This window comes from Zootoca vivipara, chromosome 12 (genome assembly GCF_965207765.1).
Source record: "Zootoca vivipara chromosome 12, rZooViv2.hap1.1, whole genome shotgun sequence".
In the NCBI taxonomy this organism is placed as follows: Eukaryota; Metazoa; Chordata; class Lepidosauria; order Squamata; family Lacertidae; genus Zootoca; species Zootoca vivipara.
Genome location: NC_142595.1, coordinates 16,703,953 through 16,730,584, shown reverse-complemented (window position 1 = coordinate 16,730,584; position 26,632 = coordinate 16,703,953). Strand labels below are relative to the sequence as shown.

The window sequence follows — 26,632 nt, the reverse complement described above, 5'->3', positions numbered from 1 at the left end:
TTGAGGGGGTGGGGAATAGTTTTATTAATAATCCAGAGCGTTACAGTCATGAGGTCACAGCTCTTGGTGGCTCTTCAGCGTCTTAACTGTTTCTTCATAGTCTTTGGCGCTGGCGATACTTTGCTGAAGAAACTCCACAATCTCCTCCCGTGAAAGCTTGCCATCCTAGAGAGGAAGGGGAAGAGAGGAACCACAGAACCTCAAGAGAGCAATGCTTACTCCAAGTCACAGGGCGAACTAGGCATTACAACAGAGCTGCAGGCAACACGCCCGTGACAGTTTTACATCAACGAAAAGTAGTTTGTGGGAGGAGATTTAGTACGCACTACTAGCTGTTGGTTTTCTGCTCTCAGTTGACCCTCTTCAGGTAATCTGCGCCCTCAAGAGGGACCCAGATGAGTGTTAGAAAGGTAAAATGGGCTTGTGGGAAGCACTGTGTGTGTGTGTGTGTTTTTGTGTGTGTGTGTGTGTGTTAGAATTTTGCCCCTTAGAGAAGCAGGAGCCTATCTGAGGGAGTCAGTGGGTCCCTTGAAGTCCGCAAACATGAACACAACATTAGCCCTTGCAGAATAGATTGAATGCCACAATAGCCAGGGGAGGTGGGTTGAGAATTACGTTTAAGCTGCCGCCTTCTGTTAGTCCTTTGGAGTGTAAGACACCATTTTGTAGTGTAGCAAGCTTCACAGTGCTTTGTCGAGGTGGGAGTGGGCAGGCGAGCAAGAATGAAGTGTAAAAGAAAACCCACCCAGGTATGCCAGCCGCCACCAGGTTTCTCAGAAAGCTTAAGCAGGCCCTCATACCAATAAATAAGAACAAAAATTTCCTTCTGGAGTGTGCTTTGTCCCCCCCACCCCACCCCACCCTTTGGCCCTCAGTTGCGGGAGGATGCCCTAAGGTACGTTCCCCTCCCGCTCGGATCACAGCTCGTCATGATCCTTTGTCAAGTCTTCGCCGTAGTTGGTGGCCTGGCTCCCCACAAACATGTTCCAATTGTCCAAAATCTCTTCCTTGGTTATTTTGTCATCCTGCGATGGGGAAGGAAAGGGAGGAGGAGGAGGAGAGAGAGAGAGAAACGGGAGGCAAGCAGAGAAGGACAGAATTACAACCCAATTAACACCCCTGATAATTTCATTCTGAACTCCCCACCCCTAAATCGTGTTTGCCTTGTTAGTCAATTACGTATTAAGGGACTCGATTGTTGGAATCATTCGAGTTACCTGTTCAAGATTTGAAGGAAGATGAGAGAAAACAGGAATACCACCACCACACTTAATATTCCCTAGCTACGACAACCCCCCATTCAACAACCATGAAATACAGAAACCTTGTATAAAACTTACTTTCTACCCTTCCCTCATTTTAAGACTTACTGCAATCCTATGTGCGTGCTTTGAGAATATGTGCAATCCTATGTGTGTAGGATTTATTCCTAGGTTAAGTGTGTCCAGCAGGGATCGGGAACCTGCAGCCCTCCAGATGTTGCTAAACTACAACTCTCATCAGCCAGCAGTCAGGGATGATAGAATGGGGTAATCAGCATTTGCAGGGCCATAGATTCCCCCTCCCTGGTGTGTGGGATTGCTGTTTTAGGTCCTTAGATAAACTCTGGAATTTCACTACAATATGTAGAGATGGCCACCAACTTGGGCAGCTGCAAAAAGGGGACTAGTCTTACCCTCTGTGAATTCTACCTAATAATGCCCACAAGTCCCGACAGCTACAGGTGAAACTCGGAAAATTAGAATAGCGTTGAAAAGCGTATTTATTTCAGTAATGCAACTTAAAAGGCGAAACCAATATATGGGACAGATGCATGGCATGCAAAGCAAGATATGTCAAGCCTTTATTTGTTGTAATTGTAATTATTGGTCGTTGGGCGAGTCAATTATAAATGGAATGTAATTAATGAAATGTAATAGCGATGTTTATTTTTGTATTACTGTAACTATTTGTTTTTTATCACTGTGGAATTTCCAAAAGAAAGCATTTGTAAAAATTAAAAGGAAAAGGAAAAATAATAAGTTGCATTACTGAAATAAATGCACTTTTCAGCGATATTCTAATTATCCGAGTTTCACCTGTATATTAGAGGCAGCATGTCTCAAATACCAGTTGTTGGGATCAAGGGCAGGAGAGCACTATTCCACTCATGCCCTGCTTGGGAGACTTCCCCTGGGCAGGCTACAATCCTTTACCAACCTACCTGGTTACACACCACACTGAACAACTACACTGTACATCTGTGTAGGCAGTATTTTTCTTTGAGGAAGAGAATTGTGGAGGGTGGTCTACGCTAATTCCGTTACTTGCAAGCTTCCCTCCTGCTTCTTTATATAATGGACAACTTGGGAGAGGAACGTGGGCAGCTTGCCACGGTGCCGGCTACAGGCCGCAGCCTTGGACAAAATGTCCACTATATTGGAAGGCAGACAGATTATGCTTCCTCCTAAACCCTCAATGTTCCGATTCAACTCAAATCTAGGGCTAGATTTAATTGCCTTCCTCCTGTTGTTCTAGATGACTGCTTTGGGGTACTAATACGTGTTTTGGGGTATTAACACATACTCCTTTTGTATGCAACTTTGACAAAGATAAGTGAAATAGGTTGTTTATTCCTGTCCTATTAAAATAGCCAGGAAGGACTTTTGAATGGTATTTGGCCCATACATTTGTCTGGCATGAACAACATTGCTAGATTTCTTCTTTCTGCTGCAAAGACCCATAAAGGGAATTCGGTATTTTAAATGTACCTTAGCTTGTTTCTGTCCTTAGTTTATATAAGTACAGTGGTGCCTCGCTTAACGAATGCCCTGCTTAACGAAATTTCCGCTTAACAAAAGGATTTTTCGAGCGGAGGTTGCCTCGCTAGACGAATTCATTTTACGAAAAATTCGTCTAGCAAATCGCGGTTTCCCATAGGAATGCATTGAAATTCAATTAATGCGTTCCTATGGGCAAAAAAAATTCAATGCATTCCTATGGGATTCGCTAGACGAGTTTTTCGTTATAAGAAAAGACCCGTGGAACGAATTAAATTTGTCTAGCGAGGTACCACTGTACCATATATTTTAAACTATGTGCAGAGTTTTAAAAAAACCCTGCATGGTTATAACTTGTTTTTACCAGGTCTGTGACAGCCTGATAAAATTTGTATTGCATTTTAAGCCCAGCAGAATAGTTTGCTCCCCAACAAGAGAGACTGCAACCCCAAGTGCAAGAAAGCTATTTGAGATCCTGTTTTCTACTCTCCCTTGGGCAGAAGTGCAGAGGCTTTCAGTAGAGGGTACCAGAAAGGTATTTTCAAAGCATAGTTAGTCCAAATATTAATGAGCTCATTTGACGGGCAAATTGAAAATCTCCCTCCTTAGGATGAAATCTGTCTCTTGCCTGACATTGGGGAACTGGGCAGGACTGAACATTGTTGATTTAGATTTCCTGCCCCAGAAACTGGCTTTGTTTATAGCCTTGTGCCACTTACCAAAATGGGGTACTCCAACAGGAAAGCTCTCCCCCCATTAGTCAAAACTAAGCCAGACCGGTACCCATAGATAGAGTTTGACTGTGTGCTTTCCCCCCAGATCAAGCCCATTACCTCTGACTTTCCAGAGATAAGAAATATATTCTGTGGTTGCTTAGCAACCACAGACCCATTTCCATCTTTCGCAAACCAAGAAATACAGCCTCTGGTTTGAGGCTGAATGGCTATGACAAGCAACAGCAGGAGTTCTGGCTAGGCCAGGGTCAGGAATGGTGAGGCACTCCCACCCACCCACCCTAAAAAAGGTTCTCCCTTCATTTGGATGAGAAAGTATGGGGATGGCAGCTCCAGCTGTCAAGAGTCTCGCTTCCGTTTTTGTGCAAGAAAGGCAACTATGGGAGGAGGAAATTTCGAGTAGGGAAAGTGCCTAGGGGAGGGGTGCTTAATCTGTTCCCTACCTGCCAATTCTCTGCTTCTGCTCATCTCCACCAAATGGGCTTGCTCCCCTGCAGCGTTATAAAGGTGCAGGCATATAGACAACCCCATGGGAAGCAAGCAGAATTTGGGAGCAGGGAAATAGCTGGTGGGGAAAGGATTAAGCATTCCTTCTGCTGAGACTCATCCATTCTAAATTCCCACTTACAGGACAGGAGATTTAGAATGAAAGCCACCCTATCAGTACTAGGAATTAAAAAGCATCAACTCATGTTACCTGCACATAGGTTTTCATCTCTCCTAATCTAATACTCCACCCCATCCAACTCTGCCTGCAACTCACCCATCTTTCTCTCTTTTCCTTGTCTACTAAAAGCAAGACAACCCTAGCGCTTTCCCCCACTGGTTTCCTTTCCGTGCCTGGTTCTACCCTCACCTTATCCTTGTCCGACTCAATAAGGAGGTGCTTTGACTCCACCTCGGCGTGGTCATAGTCCGTTGGCAAGATCCAGTGCCCGATCTCCTCCCGATCCATTTTGCCATCTTTGTTGAGGTCCCGGAAATCCAAGAACTGTTGACGCTCCGTCTTCACCCACTCAGGTTCAGGCTCCCCTGTTTCAGGACTGTACATGTCGCCTGGTCAGAAGACAGGAAAGAGTTTGGCGTAGTGGTTAGCGTGTTAAGACTAGGACGCGGAAGACGTTCAAATCCCAACTCTGCCAAGAAGCTCACTGGGTGACTTTGGGCGGGTCAGAGTCTCTCATCCTACCCTCACGGGGTTATTGAGAGAATGAAATTGGGGACGGAATGCATACCACTTTTAGATCTTTGGAGGAAAAATGGGATATAAATAAATGGTAAGCAAAATAAATAAGACAATGGTACTGCACCTAGGAAATAATAAGCATAATAAATAATAATTAATAAATTAATATAATTATTATATTATAATTATAAATAATAATATAATTAAATAATAATTAAATAAAAAGCAAAATAAATAAATAAATAAATGTGTTGTTTTTCTAAAAGAGAGTTGCCACCATTATTTGGGAAGACCAAAGCAAGTGGCCCCTCTCTCAAGTCAACCAAGTCCTTGTTCAATAAGGGGCAGACAACCTTTTCCCTTTCCCCACAAGAAACCTGCACCAGAGAAACCCAACAACTTAAGTGGAGAGAGGCAAAAGGGCTGGACAATGACTTTGGACAACAATGGCACTGTTTAATCTATATATGTATATATAAAAATGTAAACTGGGTATGTTCCTTTGTCTCCAATGTTCAACAAAACCGCTTGACTGATAGCGTTGAAATTTGGACACAAAGTCAAATGTGACTACCTGAGTGACGCCATACCGTTTTCAAAGACATATGTGTCACCTACGCCAGGTAAAAACCCCAAAACCCCGTGTTTCAGAACTCGCAAATCATATGAAAGTGCATGCTGGGAGCAGAGGAGAGATTCCACAATAGCGCCCTCTAGTGACAGCGACAATGGTACTGCACCTAGGAAAGCTTCACTCTCCACTGTATCTCGGCTTGGCTTTGCAGACTAGGCTGCAATCCAGACTAGGTCGAGTGGAGGTGGGGGCTTGCCTGGGTGGGGGCTGGAGGGGAAGGGGCGGGCTAGGTCATGGGTTGGGACAGGGTGGGCCCACTCACAGGGATGAGCTGGGGGTGGGGGGAGGGGCAGGATAGGTAATGGGTCGGAACAGGGTGGGGAGAGTCACAGGGATGCGCCTGGGTAAGCATAACACATGTAAAACAGGGGGACTCTGAAGGTGAGGGGGGTCTGAAGGGGGACTCTGAGGCTCCATTTAACAGACTGAGCCACAGCAACGCGTGGCAGGGCCAGCTAGTAGCATATATGAAAATGGAGGACAGCTTTTCACAACTACCGGCTACACTCAGCATGATTTGGAAAGACTGAGTCGATTCATCTTAGCAAATCAGCTAAGCTACACGTTCTACCAGATTTGGGAGGTTTTTTGTGTTGCCGTTCTTACTGTATAGGCTCCTCCAGGTGGCATTCTATTCAACACTCATCATCTTGATCTACTTGCACAATGCTTATGCGGAGGTTACAAGACTATGACCAGCCTTTACTGAACATCTTGTTGTGGTTCTATGGCAGTAAGCATTCCTCTCGATTTGCTCGTGGGGTGTTTACATGTCTTCCCATTAATCACCTCTTCACCCCACTTTTCCATGCCATTTCCTTGTCCCTTCAAACTGCAAAATTTCTGTAGTTGTTGAATTCCTCCTGCAGAATACTGACAGTCTGGCAGCACCCTACTTCATTTGATTTTTTTAAAAAAATAAATATTTATTTTCCTCTGTCCTACAAAACCTTCCTAGGAGTCAAATTAGGCAGGTGAGCAAAGAAACAAATCCTGTGCATTCACAGCCCTTCCACCTTACCAAGATATTCTTCTACTTCGACAAAGCCATCCCCGTTCTTGTCGATGTCCTCAATGGTTTCCTGCAGGGGGGAAAGGAAGGCAGATAAAAGGAGATGCATCAGAGCCCTGCCAAACGCAAGAAATAATGGCAACCGTTGCAAGAAGTGATTTGTATTCATTGCTGCTGTTTGGTATGGGACGTCCGCAGCAACGTGGGAAGGTCCTGAAAACCGAATGGGGTGGAGTTGGGGAGGACTAGAGGGTTTCTTCTCGTCACTTGCTCCATCCAGTTCAGTATTGTCTGCTCTGACTGGCAGGGTCTCAGATGGGGTTCTTTCCCAGCCTTGCCTCGAGATGGCAGAGAGATTGAACTTGGGACCTTCTGCCAAGGTGCTCTGCCACTGAGCCACAGCTGCTTTCCACCTGCTTTAGCAGCTCACTTAGAAGTATGTTGTGGTAGTGATGGGGTAGCCCCCCGCAAAAAAAGTCATGGCCAGTTGTGGAGAGGAAAAAAAGAGGTTTTGGACTGGATGCAGGGAACAAAGAGCGGCACAAAATGGCTGCTATCTAGGCCTGTGCAGAGCTTGTCTGAGGCCTGGGGCTGGACTCCCCGGTTGACTGGGATGCACGAGGCATTCCTGGCATGGCAGCGTTAAGTCCAGTAGACCCCCTGGCAGGGACCCCCCAGCTGGCTTAGTCCTCTGAAAGCCACAAGGGAAGAGTCCATTCAGGGCCCTGTAGTTTGTTAACGGTTTATGTCAGGCACCCCCAAACTTCGGCCCTCCAGGTGTTTTGGACTACAGTTCCCATCATCCCTGACCACTGGTCCTGTTAGCTAGGAATCATGGGAGTTGTAGGCCAAAACATGTGGAGGGCCGCAGTTTGGGGATGCCTGGTTTATGTGAACTGTAACTCTGTGAGGGTTAAACTACAATGCCCAGAATTCTTTGAGGGTGGAAATGCATTCTGAATGTGCCTTATAAAGGCATAGCATGTGTGGAGCCCTAGCCTACCAGAGCCTTCTCCTCCCACCAAGAGTTCACCATCTGCAGCCTCACCGTCACCACAATGTCCTTCATGTAGTCAAACGCTTCGGGGTGGAGGAAGGCCGTGAACTCCTCCCTCGTCGCGGTCATGTCCCCATCCTTGTCAGCTGCCTTGAACCGCCGCTCATCCCGAGCCAGCATCTTCCGGTAGGAGTGTTTGTCTTCTAGATCGCCAAACTCCTCTCCTAACGGCATCAAAGACAAGAAGTATATGTGAAGCCCAAGAGTGCCATGTCTCACACACAGGCATTCCCACTGTGCGGGGTGGAGAGCAAGGGCTTGCATCACTGGTTCTCCCCCTGTTGGGAGTATAGCACCTGCAGCAGGGAACTATTTCTGCTCTCTGCACGATCTAGAACCCTGACCTTCCAGGGTTCTAAATCACAGTGGGATTTTACATGACATGGGCACAGCCCTTGCTGCAGATGTTCAGCTTTCCCCATGTGAACCTGCCAGGACCCAAGATCATCATCCGAGGCCATTCTCAAGGGCGGTCCAGAAGGTGACAACAAGAGAACAAGCCTTCTCTGTGGTAGCTCCTTGTTTAATGAAATGCTCTCTCTAGGAAGGCCTGCCTGGCACCAACCTTTTCACTGTTTCAGCAAAGGTCCCGGTCCTCCCCAATAGTTGGGCAGCACCAATGATATGACTGTGCCATTAAATGTTTTTTTTAAATAATGCTGATGGTTAATGAGACCAATGTAGTCCTCTCTCTCAACCAGCCATCAGCCCGTGAGTCCCCAGTGCATTTCTGGGAGATGAAACTAGCTTCTCACAGCCAGCCAGCTTGCTTCCTCAGAGCTGGCACTAGGAGGCCACAAAACTGCCAAAAGCAAAGAGAGGCCAATTTTTTGCCCCCTCTCTCTCCCTCCCAAGGCAGCAGGCCAGCCTTGGGAGCCCTGGCCAGCTACAACTAGGTTGCTAGCAACAAGTGATGGAGAGCAAGCAGATTAGCTTGAGCACTTGTCCTTGTGCCCATCAGCCAATTCAGCTAGAAACTTATTGGCGTAAACAGATCAGAGAGGATTTGGAGCCTGTTATCCCCAGATAACTGGACATTTAAGACAGTAAAGGTAAAGGTAAAGGGACCCCTGACCGTTAGGTCCCGTCGTGACCAACTCTGGGGTTGTGGTGGTCACCTCGCATTATTGGCCGAGGAAGCCGGCATACAGCTTTCAGGTCATGTGGCCAGCATGACAAAGCCGCTTCTGGCGAACCAGAGCAGCACACGGAAACGTCATTTACCTTCCCGCTTGGAGTGGTACCTATTTATCTACTTGCACTTTGACGTACTTTCAAACTGCTAGGTTGGCAGGAGCAGGGACCGAGCATCGGGAGCTCACCCCGTCACAGGGATTCGAACCGCCAACCTTCTGCTCGGGAAGCCCTAGGCTCTGTGGTTTAACCCACAGCGCCACCTGCGTCCCAAGACAAAGCCAAGCTAAAATCCCTCAGAAGGCCTTCCCCCAACACCGGAGAGGATTTCTGAGATTTTCCTTTTTTTTCTACTTGCCCTCTTAGAAAGAGGAACTTTCTTCAAATATCCTCCACAATTTTGGTGGGGGGTGGGGGCATCCCCCTCTCCCAATGTTCCAGGGTGATGTTAGGGGGGGGGGAAGCATGAACCAGCATTTTACCATCCACTCGTGTTTCTTAAATAATGTAGACGTATTTTGGCCTGGGGTCTCAAGCTGGCTGCTCCACAACACTACTCAAGACACAAGCTGTGTTTTATACATGCTACAATGCCAGCCATTCCCTCCTGCTAAACAGCTCTTCCACCTGATTCCAGAGTTGAGCTAGAACCTGCCAAAATCTCCCATGTGGCCTACATCTGCTACACACACTTCCCACTCTTCCGCCCACACCTTCATAGAAGCCATAAGTGGCATTCTTGAACTCAGTCCAGGTGATGTGGCCATCACTATTCTTGTCATAGTCCTTCCAATTCTTGTTCACGTTCTCGTAGATGTAGCGGTTTTGAGTGTGCTTGATCCATTCCTTCAGCTCAGGCTGAGTCACAAAACCGTCCCCATCCCGGTCGATTCGATCCACGATCTTTCTGCAGAGGTTCGAGAATAGAGGCTTAGAGAACATGGAAATGGCCAAGATATGTCCATAATACGAATATGACAAAGGCCTTGCTGGATCACTCCAAAGGCCCAGCTACTCTAGTCCAGCTTCCTGTTCACCCAGTTGGTCACCCACATGCCTTTGAGAAGTTCCAAAACAGGAACTGAACGCAATGGAGCTGTCCCTATTTGTGAGTCCCAATAGCTAGTATTCAGAGGACCCCTGGACGGTTAAGTCCAGTCAAAGGCAACTATGGGGTTGCAGCGCTCATCTCGCTTTCAGGCTGAGGGAGCCAGCGTTTGTCCACAGACAGCTTTCCAAGTCATGTGGCCAGTATTTCTAAACCACAACGGAACACCGTGACGGAAACCAGAGTGCATGGAAACAACATTTACCTTCCCACCACAGTGGTACCTATTAATCTACTTGCACTGGCGTGCTTTCGAACTGCTAGGTTGGCAGGAGCTGGAACAGAGCAACATTAGGTTGAGAGGAAGTGACTGGTTCAAGGAAAGCCAAGAATAATCATAACTGAGGGGTGGGGTTTAAATCTTAATGTCCTCAGTTCTAACCTAACACCCTAACCATACCACCACATTGGATTTGAGGGTATTTATTATTATTATTATTATTATTATTATTATTATTATTATTCCTTCTTCCTTCCTTCCCTCACTGGAAGGACAGATCGTGAAGCTGAGGCTCCAATACTTTGGCCACCTCATGAGAAGAGAAGACTCTCTGGAAAAGACCCTGATGTTGGGAAAGATGGAGGGCACAAGGAGAAGGGGACGACAGAGGACGAGGTGGTTGGACAGTGTTCTCGAAGCTACAAACATGAGTTTGACCAAACTGCGGGAGGCAGTGGAAGACAGGAGTGCCTGGCGTGCTATGGTCCATGGGGTCACGAAGAGTCGGACACGACTAAACGACATTATTATTATTATTATTTAGATCAGTGATTCTCAACCAGTGTGCCTCCAGATGTTTTGGGACTACAACTCCCATCATCCCTAGCTAGCAAGACCAGTGGTCAGGAATGATGGGAGTTGTAGTCCCAAAACATCTGGAGGCACACTGGTTGAGAAACACTGATTTAGATTTATACCCTGCACCTTCCTTCAAAGGAGCCCATAACTGGAACCCATAATCAATGGTAATCCAGACTCAAGTCTTCCCAGACCAAGAGATCCTAAGGGTTTCAGAAAGTCCTGAGGTAAACTGGAATTTTAGCAGGGGTTCCTCAATTTAAAAAGCCGGTAATGGTGAACATGCTTCCTTGGAAACTAGTGTATCCACGGTTACCAACCTTATCTTGCACACACACACACGTATGGAGGTGTTTCACAGAATATCCTCTTAATTCACACAGGGCAAGCCAGGCCAGGCCCAGAACCAAATATGTGGCCTATAATATACCCTGGAAACTTCTGAAACTCACAACAGTTCCTGTGGCAGGCATGTTGGAGTGCCTTAGCACATGAAAGGCCTGGCTTGAGGCAGGACGTTTGAAAGCCACAGCTCTCTTCACTATGCCACACTGGCTCTCCCCGTTCCAGGCAGAACGTCTCACTGCCCAGTCAGTTTTCTGCTCCGCCGGGCAGAAAACCTGATGCCTTAAGGAAACTAGTTTGAAATGGTTGGGAGGACTCATCTCTAAAATTAAGTATTGGGCCTCTTTGGAAGAACACCAAAGACCGGCTTAGTGGGAACACAAAATCCCTCTTTGTGCACCCAGAGGAACGCATGTGGGCACGAAATGTGTGGGTTGGGGGGGAAGGGTCGAGCAGGTGCGCATGCCCTGCTCCCCCCTGGACATCGGGGACCCAGACTGCCCACACCCCAAACTTTCCTGCATTGAACAGGAAAGTCTGAAGGGGCTTCTAAGCATGTTGAGCAGAAGAAACAAGCAAGTGCCGTCTCTGGTCAACGCGATGAAATTCAAGGGACTGCACATTTCTCAAATCACCGAGTTTTGCACAATGTCTGTCTAATCGTAATGGGGTGTTTGTGTTACGCTATTAAACAGGAGTGGGGAATCTGCGGCCTTTGAGATGTTGCTGGACTGTAACTCCCCTCAGCCCTGACCACGGGCCGTACGGGAGTTCAACATCCGGAAAGGGTGAAAGGTTAACCACCATATCAACAATGTGCTGGAAGCCCTAATGGCAGGCAAGTGGCAATACTCAGGTGCTCCAAAACTGCCCGTGAATGACAATGGGATGACCCACATTCTGAATCAAGAACACTTGGATTATGCAATCTGCCTAAATCAGCCTTCCCCAACCTATATGTTTTGGACTATAACTCCCATCATTCCTGACCTTTGGCTGGGACTGATGGGAGTTGGAGTACCAGGTTGTGGAAATCTGACCTAAATCAATGCTAGTTAAGGTTGCTTACTGTGCAAAATTTATACTAGTTTCACTAGCTTGTGAAGATGGGCAATGTACTATGCAAGGCACTTAAGCCTTACCCATAGAACATGGGGACAGCTACTCATGTGCCCCCCCTTAACCCATGAGATGCCATGAACCACACACATCTAGAGGACTAGAAGCTTGCTTCTCTTCCCTCAGCTCCTCAAGATGCAAAATTCTTCACCCAACAGCTGAGTTCCAGTTACCCAAGCCGCTGTTTGCTCTCTTCAGGAGTCAACTGGTCGAACGTTTTGGCATCTTCCTTGCCCAGAAAGGCTTCGTGATCATACTGGAAATCTTGGTTGTCATCGTGAGGGTGGTCGCTCAAGTCTTGGCTATGGTGGACACGTTCCTTTTTGTCGGGGGGAGGCTTGGCTAAGACCCACGTGAGGCACAAAGTCAACAGGCAGGAGGAAAACAGCATCTTCTGCCAAGCCATTGTACACAACTTAGGAACAAAGAAGAAAGGTCATTAAGGAAAGAGACACACATGGTGCATACAACATAAATCATGAGCCAGCCCACTTTGCTCCAAATGGGTCTACATTCCACACTGCTTCAAAGCCTGGAAGGTGGCAAGGGAATATTAGCTGCCATCTGTTGGCTTTTGGGGTCCCAGGTTTGACTGGCCTTTACCAGGGGCCAAGCCATTAGTCTGGCAAGCCCTGTCCTGTGGAATTCCTTGCCAATAGAAGTTTGGCAGGAGGGCCTCTGGTCTTTTTCAGGTGCCTTCTAAAAACTGTGCTTTCAAATCTGAGATTCTTTCACATCCAGCTTTTACTGATGTGTTTCTTTATTTTCACTGCAATTCTGTATTTTTCGGTTGGCCTTGTGATATTTCATAGAATCAAAGTTGGAAGGGACCCTGAGGATCTTCCTAGTCCAAAGGCAATGCAGGAATATACAGTTGTCCCATATGGAAATCACACCTGCGACATTGGCATTACATCAGCACTACACTCTAACGAACAGAGCTATCCAGCAATATTTTCATATGAAAGTGCAGCCTGGAAATATTCAAATACAACCTTAAAAAAAATGAAAGTTTATCCTCTTATTTACACACACAAACAAAATCAGTCCCATAATACTTGAATCCTTGTTCCCAGAGTCTTCCCACTACTTGCACTGCCATTTACATCCTGATACAATCCTGCCTGAGATATCTTTGCTCCTTAGCTTCACCCCCCTCCAACACCCAAAGGTCTTCTGCTCCCAAAAAAGGCCCTGTCCCTCCTCCTTTGCTGCCCCAGATACTTTGAACTGCCTTTGAGTACACCAGTTCTGGTGCCACCTCTCTCATTTCATTTAAACGCCCTCTCAAAATCCACCCCCCCCCACAAAGCCTTTGGCGTACACCCCTGGTTCCCAAGCCCTGCTACAACTCAGCCCATAACTAAGTCTAAGCACGTGCAACTGAAGCAACCTACATATTGCTTCCCTTTCTCCGTCGTCAGCCCTGTGTCAATTTTAGCTTGTAAGCTCCTGTGGGCAGGGACCTGTCCTCTTATACTCCGTAAAGTGCAATATAAATGACGGTGGCAAAAGAATGCTATTCCACTTCCTCACATGCCAAGAAGTCCCATTGCCTACATTTCAAAATAATCTGACTTAGCTCAGTTGATTGGAGTGTGGTGCTAATCACGCCAAGGTTGCAGGTTCGATCCCCATATGGGACAGCTGCATATTCCTGCAGGAGGTTGAACTATGATAATCCTCCGGGTTCCTTCCAGCTCTCCAATTCTATAATTCTCGGCACTTGCTACATGCTTCATCCCACTACACTCCTTTTAAACAAGTATTTCTTCCTATTATTTATATAAGCATTTATATATTGCCTTCTCAGAAACGCAGCAATGTAATCAAACACAAAACAAAAGCATTAAAAGCAGGACAAAACAATTACTAAAATGACGGGCTACTTGAGAAGATTTTAAACAACTGCATAGGTCTGTTCGCACGGGGGGGGGGGAGGGGCGTCTTCAAGAGGCGGCTGAAAATCAAATGTGAGGATGTCTATGGAATCTCTACTGGAAGAGTATACATGGGGGCAGCAGACATCACAGCCTTCTCAATATTTTCCCAAAGAGCTCAGGACCACATGCATGGTTATTTCCCAAAACCAGCACCCCAGTTTCATCACCACAATGCCCAGTGAGGTAGGATGGGCTGAAAAAGATTGATTGGTGTAAGCTCATCCAATGTTCAGTTTTGAACTTGGTTGTCCCCAGTCTCAGTTCAACTCGAACCCAGCAGTAGGCAACCTAAGGCCCGTGGGCCGGACGTGGCCTAATCACCTTCTCAATCCGGCCCACGGATGGTCCGGGAATCAGCGTGTTTTCACATGAGTAGAATGTGTCCTTTTATTTTAAAAGCACCTCTGGGCTATTTGTGGGGCATGCCTGGTGTTTTTACATGAATAGAATGTGTGCTTTTATTTAAAATGCATCTCTGGGTTATTTGTGGGGCATGCCTGGTGTCTTTACATGAATAGAATGTGTGCTTTTATTTAAAATGCATCTCTGGGTTATTTGTGGGGCATAGGAATTCGTTCATTTTCCCCCCCCCCAAAAAATATAGTCCATCCCACCACATGGTCTGAGGGATGGTGGACCGGTCCACGGCTGAAAAAGGTTGCTGACTCCCCTGCTCTAACCACTAGATTCAGGTAGGTAGCTGTGTTGGTCTGACGCAGTCGAAATAAAAAAGTACAAAATACAGTGGTACCTGGGGTTACAATCGCTTCAGGTTACAAACTCCGCTAACCCAGAAATAGTACCTCAGGTTAAGAACTTTGCTTCAGGATGAGAACAGAAATCGTGCTCCGGCGGCGCGGCAGCAGCAGGAGGCCCTATTAGCTAAAGTGGTGCTTCAGGTTAAGAACAGTTTCAGTTAAGAATGGACCTCCGGAACGAATTAAGCTATTAAGCTATTAACCAGAGGTACCACTGTAGTCCAGTAGCACCTTAAAAATGTACGACCCCTGACCGTTAAGTTGAGAAGAGACCAACTAAGTTTGTTCTAGGTACGTATAAGCTTTTGTGTGCATGCATTTTGACTCCAACCACTGTCTCTCGAACACCACAGATATGATGCCCCCAAGATCATCAATTGTTCCCACTCTCCCACACCAAAGAAACAAGGAGTTTCCACCTTCTTTGATTCCGTTTCACCCAGCCATGCACGCAAGTTTCTCTTTCAGAGAGTGTTGGGAGTTTTGACCCACAAAGAGAACCCAGGAGTCTCGGCTTGCAATCTGTTCTCCTGCATACATTTTAACCCAGAACACTACTGGATCTCTTGAGCTCTAAGGACCTGGAGTGAGAGATGAAGTTCTGAAACAAGGACTGTGCCTGCTATTTTGAGGGCAAACTAAAAAAAGGAGAAGAATAAATTCAGTAATCCCAGCAGCATAGGGGAACTAGGCCAGTTCCCAACTGTGCTGCCCAAAATACAGAATGTTCAATTCCTGGAGGCATCTGAATTAAAGCTGTCCTCACTTTGCTGGGAACAAAGCTTATTGAGGATGAAAGTGACAGCAGAATCAGAACAACACATTACTTCCTGGGCCGTGGTACAAAGAAGAAGGCACATCCGATGCCAAATTATTTAAACCACTAGCAAAGGCAACTTTGGGGCTTGAAACAAGCTGGACACCACTCCAATCCTCCATCTCCCAACTACTGCTCTTCACTAACCCACACTTGCAGACTACCACGCCGCTGTGAAATGTGCAAAACTAAAACCGAGCCCTTCCAGATATACAAAGCAACCTGCCTCAGAAGGGAAGCAGAGCTAACATGCCAAAGATAGAGAAAAGGAAACACAAGGGACTTTCTCCTCCAACACTGCAAAGACTTTGGAAGCCACAACTTTAAACAAAGACAGTGTCTCAGAATAAGGGGACACTGATAACTACATTCCACACTGAAAAAACTACATTCCACACTGAAGCCTGTCTAACCCCAGGACAAAAGGGGAAAAGATTTGGCATCTCACATCAGAAAACGGGCCGGATGGAGAAGCGGGCAATACGGCGGGGGTAGCCAACGTGGTCATCCCTGACTATAGGCCATGCTCGCTGCTGGGAGTTGCGAGCCCAACAAACTCCCCGAAGGCACCACGTGAGAAGTCCGTGGCATAAAGGATGCGGGTCTGAAGCAAACTTCTGAGCCAATACAGCCCCCCCCTACGCCGCCCCCAAAGAGTGCCTTAGCAGTGCCCTCTCTTTTAGCCCAACCTCATGCGCGCTCAAGCACCAATTCTGATCGCAACAACCCGACGCGCAGCCACGCTGCTCTTTTCCTAGGGACACAAGGAGGCTAGTTGTGGGGCTGGCTGGGGCAGGAGGGGGGGGGAATCACAATTCCTTCCGCCAACCGCGGCATCGCGGTAATCTGCAAGCTGAGCACCTATCAGGATGCCCCGACTTATTGAATCCGCCGGGCATTGCACTTACTTTGCACCCTGCAAAAAAAGGGGAAAAAGCACAACCCGTGCATTACAATGCCCGCGTGTCTCTAACAGGAGCCCTCCCTCCCACGCGTTTCCCGCTCCCTATTAAAGCTCTCCCCCTCTTCCTCGGGGTCTCTAGCAGGCCCCCTTCCCCTCTCCTAAGTAGCCCCGTCTCCGAGCCGCCCCACCTCTTCTCTGCGCCTCAGAGCCCCCCTTGCATTTAACCCTGCACCCCACAGCCCCAGCATGCAAACCTCTTGCAAACATCGCCCAGCTCACCAGTAGCTGCAGCCCGCGCGATGGATGCTCCCTCTGGAAGTGCCGCCCCGTCTCATCTTCAGCCCGGCTGGTGTCTCCCCGCCCCGCCCTCCTGCCCGCCAGGGCGACGCCCCTCATCCCCGCAGAGCCCAATCGGAGGCCGCCGTCGGCCCAGGGGCGTGGCCGAGGGGCTCCGGGACTGGCCGACCGGCGCCACGTTGACACAAAGTTCCATTCTTCCCACAGTTTCCCCCCCCTCTCCCCCTCCCCCAACTCCACCCCGCACACACATTACAGCGAGGCAGGGCGGGCTCTGGGCACCTCCGGGCGCCCCCTCTCCTTGTCGACCAACGGCAGAAAGACACCTACCCCTGCCGCCACCCCCTAGGGCTGCTCCAGCCCCAATGATCCGCCGTCGCCCTTTAATCCCCCCCCCACACACACCCAAATTTGGCAATCGCTCCAGGGTTTCAATAGGTACGAAATGTGGGCCTGGGGCATGTACTGTAAAAGGGCAGCGTGGATGGGGTGGGGGGAGGGAAGTGCAGCCTTAAGCGACCTTGCAAACCCCATTGAATGCAATCATGGAAAATCACAGAGCTGTAGAGTTGGAGGCGTTCCCCAAGGTCATCTAGTCCAAAATCTAATCAGTTTTGGCTTTTCCCCGGTTGGGCTTAGAGATACTCAGGAGCCCGTTAACTTTCAGCTCCCATCCCTAGATGCCTGCCTTTCACCTCCGAGGAAGTTTTGCTGCCTAAGGCAAAGGACAAGATAAGATAAAAGGAAGCACACACACACACACACCAACCTGATGTGCACACAGTAAAACTGATCTGCTTGGCATTTTAGCCTTACTTTGACACTGGCCTCGGGAGCAGCCTTCTACTACTGAGTCGGTCATTGGTCTGTCTAAGCCAGGGGTCAGCAACCTTTTTCAGCCGTCGGCCGGTCCACCGTCCCTCAGACCATGTGGTGGGCCGGACAATATTTTTTTTGGGGGGGGGAATGAACAAATTCCTATGCCCCACAAATAACCCAGAGATGCATTTTAAATAAAAGCACACATTCTACTCATGTAAAAACACCAGGCAGGCCCTACAAATAACCCAGAGATGCATTTTAAATAAAAGCACACATTCTACTCATGTAAAAACACCAGCCAGGCCCCACAAATAACCCAGAGATGCATTTTAAATAAAAGCACACATTCTACTCATGTAAAAACACCAGCCAGGCCCCACAAATAACCCAGAGATGCATTTTAAATAAAAGCACACATTCTACTCATGTAAAAACACCAGGCAGGCCCCACAAATAACCCAGAGATGCATTTTAAATAAAAGCACACATTCTACTCATGTAAAAACACCAGGCAGGCCCCACAAATAACCCAGAGATGCATTTTAAATAAAAGGACACATTCTACTTATGTAAAAACACGCTGATTCCTGGACCATCCGTGGGCTGGATTGAGAAGACGATTGGGCCGCATCCGGCCCACGGGCCTTAGGTTGCCTACCCCTGGTCTAAGCTCAGTGATGTCTACTCTGACTTGCAGCAGCTCTCTGGGGTATCGGGTTCAGGGTTTCTTTTTCCTAGCCCTGTCAAGAGACACCAGGGGTTGAACCTGGGACCTTCTGCATGCAAAGCATCTGCTCTACCATTGAGTTAGACGCTTAGAGGGAACAGAGCGGGGGTTACCACCTGCCCCCTCGGCATCCAGCAATCACCCAGCACTTCGCTCTCCTTCATAGCTGGAATCAAGTCCTTGCCATCAGAAGTCAAAGGAAGGAAGAGAGGTTTGATCTGAATAGGTTTAGGTGGTGATTAAGTCTGCATAGAATAAGTCCGATATTTCTGTAGGATTTACCCGCTGCTTTGTGGGACATCTTTGGGAGGCAAAACAGCTAAGGATTAAACCCTACACAAATCCTCCGGCAACTCTTGCAGCCAAGCTGGTGCCAAATGTATTGCTCTGCTTTCCTTTGGACCACATCAGCAAGGCCGAGAGGGGGGGGTCTTGTTGTCCCAGGACCTCCATACACACTGCCCAGGCGTGCGCCCCCGAGAGGACACTTCAGTGCCGTGAATGCATCAAAAGCAACGCAGGAGGCAGCAGTTACGAGTTGCCAGTCTCTGCAGCCACAGCAGGCGCTGTGATTCTCCAGTGGCTTGACTTCAACCCTGGAGGCGCACTCTTATTGTCTCTCGAAACAGATGCCGACTCTCGAGGATTTTGGAAGTATAGTGGGTTGAATGTGACAAGACTCAAGTCGGTTGCTAGTTCCTTAGGGGTGTAGGAATCAGATTTATGGCTAGTCAGATCACTGGTCTGTCTACCTCAGAACTGTCTATCTACACTGGCTGGCAAAGGCTCTGCAGGGCTTGAGGCAGAGGTCTCCCCCAGCCCTGCTCAGAAGTGGCCATGGGCCAGTAATAATAATAATAATAATACCAATAATAATAATAATTTATTTATACCCCACCCATCTGGCCGGGTTCCCCCAGCCACTTTGGGCGGCTTCCAACAAAACATTAAAATACAGAAATCCATCAAACATTAAAAGCTTCCCTAAACAGGGATGCCTTAAGAGGCCTTCTAAAGGTCTGGTAATTGTTGTTCTCTTTGACCTCTGGTGGGAGGGCATTCCACAGGGTGGGTGCCACTACCGAGAAGGCCCTCTGCCTGGTTCCCTGTAACTTGGCTTCTCGTAGTGAGGAAACCGGCAGAAGGCCCTCGGCACTGGACCGCAGTGTCCGGGCAGAACAATGGAGGAGGAGACGCTCCTTCAGGTATACTGGACCGAGGCCGTTTAGGGCTTTAAAGGTCAGCACCAACACTTTGAATTGTGCTCGGAAACGTACTGGGAGCCAATGTAGGTCTTTAAGGACCGGTGTTATGTGGTCTCGGCGGCCGCTCCCAGTCACCAGTCTAGCTGCCGCATTCTGGGTTAGCTGTAGTTTCCGGGTCACCTTCAAAGGTAGCCCCACGTAGAGTGCATTGCAGTAGTCCAAGCGGGAGATAACCAGATCATGCATCACTCTGGCAAGACAGTCCACGGGCAGGTAGGGTCTCAGCCTGCGTACCAGATGGAGCTGATAAACAGCTGCCCTGGACACAGAATTGACCTGCGCCTCCATGGACAGCTGTGAGTCCAAAATGACTCCCAGGCTGCGCACCTGGTCCTTCAGGGGCACAGTTACCCCATTCAGGACCAGGGAGTCCTCCATTCCTGCCCGCCTCCTGTCCCCCACAAACAGTACTTCTGTCTTGTCGGGATTCAATCTCAGTAAGCTATGGTCCTTCCTTATTTACAGGTATGTTGTTGAGTCTCACCCACAAAACAGTGACAGCCCTGATGCGTTCTGGGCCCACACCAGAGTGAGGACAATGCTGCCTAAGGTAAGGCAAGGCAAGAGGCCCCAGCAGCCGCAGGTGGGAAGCCTATTTATTTTTGGGGAAGTGGGTTTGTTGCGCAAGACCTCCCAATCCACTGTACTTGTGCAACCCAAGTTTGCCATTGTGTGAAACAGCAACAGCTCTTGACTCTCTCCCTCCCAACCAACCCCACTTCTCCCTTCCATGTGTACAGGTGAGTTTTGGAAAGCAACACTGATTCCAAAATGCGTGCGGGCAGCCATTTTGCTTTTGCTTCCCAAACCGTGGGACTGCATCTTTCTGCCTTCCAAAAGTGTACTGATTCCTCTTCTGCCTGACATCTGTCTGCAAATGCTCATCCATACCCACCATTCTGAATACAGTATATGGGAAAAGATACTCCACAAAGGTTGTAGAAAAGCACATCACATCATTATGGGATGGTGGCCGTTGGGGACGTTTTATTGTAGAACTGGGTCAGAGAAGAAAGATCAGAAAGGGTTTTGTTTCAGATGCAAGGCACCCTTTAGAAACACGGGTGATTTTTTGGACTGGAAAGGACCTGAGCTAGCAAGAGGGGAGCAGAGGAAAATGGCTCGGTGCTTTCATCAGCTTCTATTTAAACAAGGGACGAGGGAGCCCAGGCCCTTATGCCAATTCTGCCCCGCCACACCTCTCTACTTGACCCTCAGGACTCAACACAATCCACACCCTTTCCTCTGGCACACATCCTTTTCCTGAAAGGTGCCCCTCACCAGCCATGTAAGGGTGTGCGTAGAAACTAGGCTACTTGTATACAGAGGCAAATTTTGCTTTGTCACTTGTGCCCCCACCCACACCACTGGCATGCTGCCCCCAGAAGGCTTACCATAATACAATGCGGCCCTTGGGTTGGTTCGAGCTTACCTAGGGACAGCTGTGGGCAGGATTCCTGCATTGCAGGGGGTTGGATTAGATGGCCCCTGGAGGTCCCTTCCAGCTCTACATTTCTGTGAAAAAGATCCCCCCCCCCCCGCTGATTGAAACAAATGGATGTACCTTTCTCCAAAGCACCCTGCTATTTCTGAGAAACAAAAATGAAGGTGTAGCCTTCAGGGCACACAGTGTGTATGCATATGTAGCAAGTAGTGGGTGCTAATGGTTTGTGAACAGAAGGTATTTAAAGCAGCAGAAATGCCAGTACTGTATCCGGAAAAACAGTGGGTGGAGTGGGGAACATTTCAGCCTCTCAGGACGCTTTGTAATTCACCTTAAGGTGGGCATTCCTGGAAGAAGGAACTTCAAAGAGAGGCTGCACCTGTGAAGCTGGTGATTTCACAGTTCACTAAGAGGTTTAATGCTCTGTAGCTCGAATTAGGGTAAAAAAACAGCAACACTACACATGAAAATTAGCTGACCAATGTCAGGATCTTTGCGTTATCAGCCTGCAACTTAAAAGGAGGCTTTGTGCATCTGATGAAGTAGGCTGCAGTGCTCAGGAGCAAGCCAGCAGTAAATCACACAGAATAAGTGAGGTTAACTCTTTACAATCGTACCTTGGTTGTTGAACACCCTGGAACTCGGACGTTTTGGCTCCCAAATGCCGCAAACCCAGAAGTGATTGTTCTGGTTTGCAAACGTTCTTTTGGAGCCCAGACATCTGACATCTGTGGCTTCTGATTGGCTGCAGGAGCATTTTCGAACATTCTGGAAGTCGAACGGACTTCCAGAATGGATTCCTTTCAACTTCTAAGGTATGACTGTACCGGTATTAGAAAAAAACACAATATGCACAGGGGTGCCGGGCCCAATGAGTGCAGCAACTGTTCTTTGGTAGGTCTTGCCGCTATGAGGTAGCTGTGGAGACTGAAGGCCCCCCACTTCCACAGCTGCCTAAGTCCCCTCCTCTCCAGGGTAACCCCCCCCCAAGCATCTCTGTGCCTGCCTTTGCTGCTCCCACTTCATGCCTCTCCCAGACCTGGGAGACCAAGGGGAAGGGGAGCTTGTCGCAGTAGGAGGAGGAGACACCCAAGACTTTTCACCAGCCTGACTCATCTCTGCCTGATTTCTCTCTGCCCCAGACTCTCCCTGCTCACTAAACCCTGTTAACCCTTCAGCTTCCGATACCTCCTCTTAACATTGTCATTTGCCTCTTGCTCTGTTATCCTCCCCTCCCCACAGTTCCTTGGGGCTGTGCTCGATTCCCTTCTCTCAGGAAACATCTCTCTCTGGAGAAACATCTCTGGATCTTGGTGGCAGTCTCAACTGAGCTCCTGTAGTATCGGTTGTTTCCACAAGGTGTCAGACTAGCACCACCTTCCCTGACCCACAACTTCAACTTCTGAACCTGTTTGCACCCATAATCAAGCTTCCCTTTGTAGCTACTGGGAAAATTGCCTTGTTTCTTCATATAACATATTGTAATTCTCCTCCACTTCCCGATTCTGACCCTGCGGGCACTGTTATTCTGCCTAGAGCACCTTACGCTATGGAGAAGCTCAAAAGCAGGCATTGAACACACTAAACATTCGCACAGATTTAATTTCTGTCTTCCTGACTCCAGCCCAGAGATTAGCAGTTTGTGGCTCTCATTCACATGCTGCTAAACTACAATTCCCATCAGCCTCAGCCAAGATGGCGAATAATCTGGGATGACGGGAGTTGGTGTCTGAGGATATCTGGAAGCCACAGGTTTCTCATCCCTGATTTAGGTAATTCCTGGTTTTTGGATTATTCCGAATTCAGCTTGGAAACCTTCAGAAATCATTTGTGCCCTGTAAGTTTTTCAGACTGGAATTCATAGCTAATTCTGCCCCTCCAGCTGGATGCATTCAGGCCAGGATCTGGACCCACAACAGGTCTCACGCCTGTGGGGTTCTTTGGGATTCTAGCCACAAAGAAGCATCCTATGTCACTGAGCTTTTTAGGAGGTCATTCTCAAGTCAACAGCTCCTGTTTAAACCGGGAAATGCCTCTCAAGTACTTGGCTTCCTTATATAATTCTCAGGTTACTCCTGTTTACAGAGAGCTCTAGACAGAACAGCAGAAGTACCCACCCCTGCTATTGGTTTTCTTCCTTTCAAGGAGCCTCAGCCTTTGGTTTCCACCCTCAAGATTAAATGAGTCACCATGGAATCCTATATCTGTCTACTCAGAAGTAAGTCCTGTTAAGTTCGATGGAATTGACTTCAACGGAGTTTCTTAAACGATGGCTGCTTTCCTGAAATCAACCATCAGCAACTTCAGTTTCTAACCATGATTCTATCCCTTTAGAAGTGGGCGGTAGGTTTCTGGCAGGGCTTAATTGCTTAATTGTATCAGATGTTATTGGTTTATTAACCGGTTAAATCTGTATCCATTCACAAACAGATAAAACCATAGCTTATTTTCCAAAGAAATTATGTTTATTGAGATTTCATAGGAAACAAGCATGAAACAAAATCGACAGAACATGCGAAGCACATTCCAGTAACTTAATAATGACATTGTACTTCAAAACGGCACAGTTTAAACTGCATGAGAACTCGCAGAGGAGCCGGCGCTGAGGAAAAGTACAAACAGAATCCGCTAGGCAGGATTCAGTTGGCTAATGCAAGCCCTCCATAGCGTAACTTGCCTCAATAGAGGTTGTTGTAGTAATCCTTCACGCTGGTTTGCATAGGATATAAAGGGCCACCCATATGACATCTTTCTTTGCTATCTCTCTGACGACACGATTCTGGTAAGCCATTCTTTCCGACAACGCCATGTCCCATATTTTATCCAGCCAGCCTCTCATGGACAACCCAGCTCTCTTGCAGCGACCCACTCTCTCAAAGCATGCAGCTGCCAGCAACAGAACCACCAGGTCTCAATGGATTAGCTGTGGGTCGTCAGGAGATCAACTCTTTAAAAGCGCTCCTCCTGGTGGGCGGGGTGAGATGAAATAAAACCATTGCTTTGAATGAGGTGGGATGTTCTTTTTCCCTTCAGTTTTTGGAAGGCGTCAAAGCTGGAGGTACAGCTTTGGGAAGAAGTCTACAGAAGGGCCAGAGAACATGTTTTGCATGCCCAAAGTCACAGGTTCAACCCTTGGCATCTCTGCTATAGCTGCCAAGTTCTCCCTTTTTTTAAAAGGGAAATTCCCTTATGCTGAATAGGCTTCCTCGTGAGAAAAGGGAAAACTTGGCAGCTATGATCTCCGTGTAAGGCTAACGAAGGCCTCTGCTTGATACCCCAGAGGCCTGCTGCCGGTTGGTGCATGCAACAGTGAGCCTAATGGGGACAGATGGCCTGCCTTTGGTGTGAGGCCGCTTCCTCTGTTTCCATCTTCTCCGTCTGGTTGCTTTTAACTCGCTTCCCAACTCCCCCTCCCCAACCCACAGCGCAACTTCCCACCCTACCTCATCTCCTGATGTGCTGCTCCTCGTCTCAACTCTCTTGGCTGCTCCCATGCCTGCCGCTCCTTCCCATCTGGTCTTGTGGTCCCGTTCCATTCCTACCGAGAGTGGGGACATGGAGGGTCGGGCGCCATCTGGCATGCTCTTGCCAAGCTTTCCCAAGGGTTCTTCGACACCAGCTGACGGCATCCGCTCCAGGCTGGAAAGATATCCTTCCCTTTCCCCCCTTGCCATGTGCCCTCCACTTCAGCTGCATTTTCTGGGCCAGCCCCGGGCAGGATAAGCCCACAGGGCAGGTGTGGAACTTTCCAGCAACAGAATTCAGACTTTGTGGCGGGGCGGGGATTGGTCTTTGTGGGTTTGTGTGTGTATAGCAGAGGAGAAGAGAAGAAGAATCCTTGGAAAAATCCTCTTCTTCATGAGAAGAGAAGAATAATTGGAAAAGACCCTGATGTTGGGAAAGATTGAGGGCACTAGGAGAAGGGGACGACAGAGGACGAGATGGTTGGACAGTGTTCTCGAAGCTACGAACATGAGTTTGACCAAACTGCGGGAGGCAGTGCAAGACAGGAGTGCCTGGCGTGCTCTGGTCCATGGGGTCACGAAGAGTCGGACACGACTAAACGACTAAACAACAACAAGCAGAGGAGGAGAAACTAGGTTGCCTGGAGCACAAATTGAACAAAACTCAAACACTTGTGGGGATTAAATTGACCAGGGGAGGGGAGGGGAGGGGCATGTTGAGAAAGTGTAGCAAGGCAGAACATGGGCATAGCCAGGATTTTTGTTGGGGGGGCAGGCCTTTTGTTGGGGGGGGGCAGAACCTCAGTTTGCTATGCATTTTTATTAATTGGGGTGGGGGGCAACTGCCATTCCCTGCCCCCCCGGGCTATGCCCATGAGGCAGAAATGTGAGTCAAGGGTGGAGGTGCGTGAATAGGCCCGTTTTGGTTCCTCTCAGTTTCTCATTTATTTCACTTCCTTTCCCTTTTAATTTGTATAGCGCATTTCAAAACACACAAGGCAGTTTAAAAGCTGAAGGAACAACAAATCAGACAGCAAATATCACACCCCTTCATAACAATCTGATCCAATACAAAAAAAAATCGCAATAACCTTAAAATAAACAACTTATATCAAATAAAGCAATACAGTACTGGAATACAATAATGAACAGTAAAATTAAATATCAGCAAATAATAGTTAAACTTACACGGACACTATGAGCTTCAGCTCCTATATGTGCCTATCTAGCAAACATGCATGCTGCAACTGGAAAAGCTGGAAAATGTCTTATGTGCAAATGCAAGGAAGTTAGTCGGGCATGCTCCGTCTTATATTATCGTCAAGAGCTTAAGCAATCAAAAAGGCACTCCTGAAAACATTTGCACCATTTTAGAGATGGGAAAGTAACACTAAAGCTCTAACAGGGACTGCCTACGCATTGTGCATTTAAAACACATGGCCGGTTGCTGCCCTTTCTAGCCCTGACATGGTGCCAGGTATGGAGTAGGTTTTGTCGTAGGATGAACCCCACAGGTCGAGGAGCTGGAGGAGCAGGCAGGACTGCGCCGATACCCGAGGAAGAAGCTCTGGAAATGTCAGGAGAGGAGGTGGAGATGCCCCACAGGCCTTGAGAACGAGGCCTCCAGAAGCTTCAGGTCGAAGCTGAAGAGTAACAGCACAGTACACTATGTGTATTGGGATCTAGACTAGTCATTGGGTTACTTGTGAGAAAGGGTTCTACTTGTGAGTAAGCAAGCCCTGATAACCTCTTCACTGCCAGCAGTGGTAGTTAGGGCACAGTGTAGGAAGCTGGAGTATTTAAGGCCCACTTCTTGAGCCTTCCAGTGCCTTGAAACAACAGGCCTCTGGCTTCTTGTAGCAGACTCTAGTTTTGCCGCCCTGACTGTCTTGTACTTTGTGAATTACTCTGCAAAAAATAGACCTTCAATGGTTTCTTGATCTTGCCTCTAAGTCCTAGTTTCGGGTTGCCATATTTCAAAAAGTAAAAATCCGGACACAAAAGTTGTTGACATTATTATGCAAAAAGGATTTTTAAAGGATTCGTCGAAAAATCTATACTTCTGACTTCCCTATGTTTGACCTTGGTTTGTTTGCACCGTGCTGCCCCAGAGGCCTTGTCTGTGTCGTTGCGTACTTTAGTGAGAAGCTGGTTTGGGGTCTAAGCCCCGGATGGGGACCCCTGGAGTGTGACAGCACCCCATAATTCAGCAGAAGTCATTTCCTTCCCTCCCAAAAAAGGTTGGCCTAAATTTGCATTGATGTGTCTATATGAGCAAATATGTGCCTTTGCCCAGAGAGGCTT

At 48.0% G+C, this 26,632-nt stretch overlaps 1 protein-coding gene across 3 annotated transcripts; it reads right to left on the bottom strand.

Moving 5' to 3' along the window:
* Positions 1-16,629, bottom strand: RCN3 (reticulocalbin 3). 3 transcript variants are annotated; one of them, XM_088655979.1, is made up of 7 exons: positions 16,564-16,629; positions 12,061-12,302; positions 9,230-9,423; positions 7,374-7,546; positions 6,335-6,395; positions 4,350-4,549; positions 1-1,025 (listed from the first exon to the last, which is right to left on the bottom strand). In XM_088655979.1, exons 2-7 carry the CDS (start codon positions 12,291-12,293, stop codon positions 918-920), a joined length of 969 nt encoding a protein of 322 aa, XP_088512105.1. In that variant the 5' UTR covers positions 12,294-12,302; positions 16,564-16,629; the 3' UTR covers positions 1-917. The 3 variants fall into 3 exon arrangements, with proteins under 3 accessions (XP_088512105.1, XP_034992247.2, XP_034992245.2); XM_035136356.3 differs by having other exon boundaries at positions 16,589-16,629; XM_035136354.3 differs by having other exon boundaries at positions 1-165; positions 16,589-16,629.
* Between the last annotated feature and the right edge of the window lie 10,003 nt (positions 16,630-26,632).

What these genes read in the sequence shown, in the direction of transcription:
- RCN3 (XM_035136354.3), bottom strand. Translation starts at nt 12,293, where the DNA reads ATGGCTTGGCAGAAGATGCTGTTTTCCTCCTGCCTGTTGACTTTGTGC. An exon ending in GAGAGCAAACAGCGGCTTGG is followed by an intron (nt 9,424 to 12,060) that starts GTAACTGGAACT and finishes GAACCTCTGCAG; the next exon opens with AAAGATCGTGGATCGAATCG. An exon ending in CACTTATGGCTTCTATGAAG is followed by an intron (nt 7,547 to 9,229) that starts GTGTGGGCGGAA and finishes TGATGCCGTTAG; the next exon opens with GAGAGGAGTTTGGCGATCTA.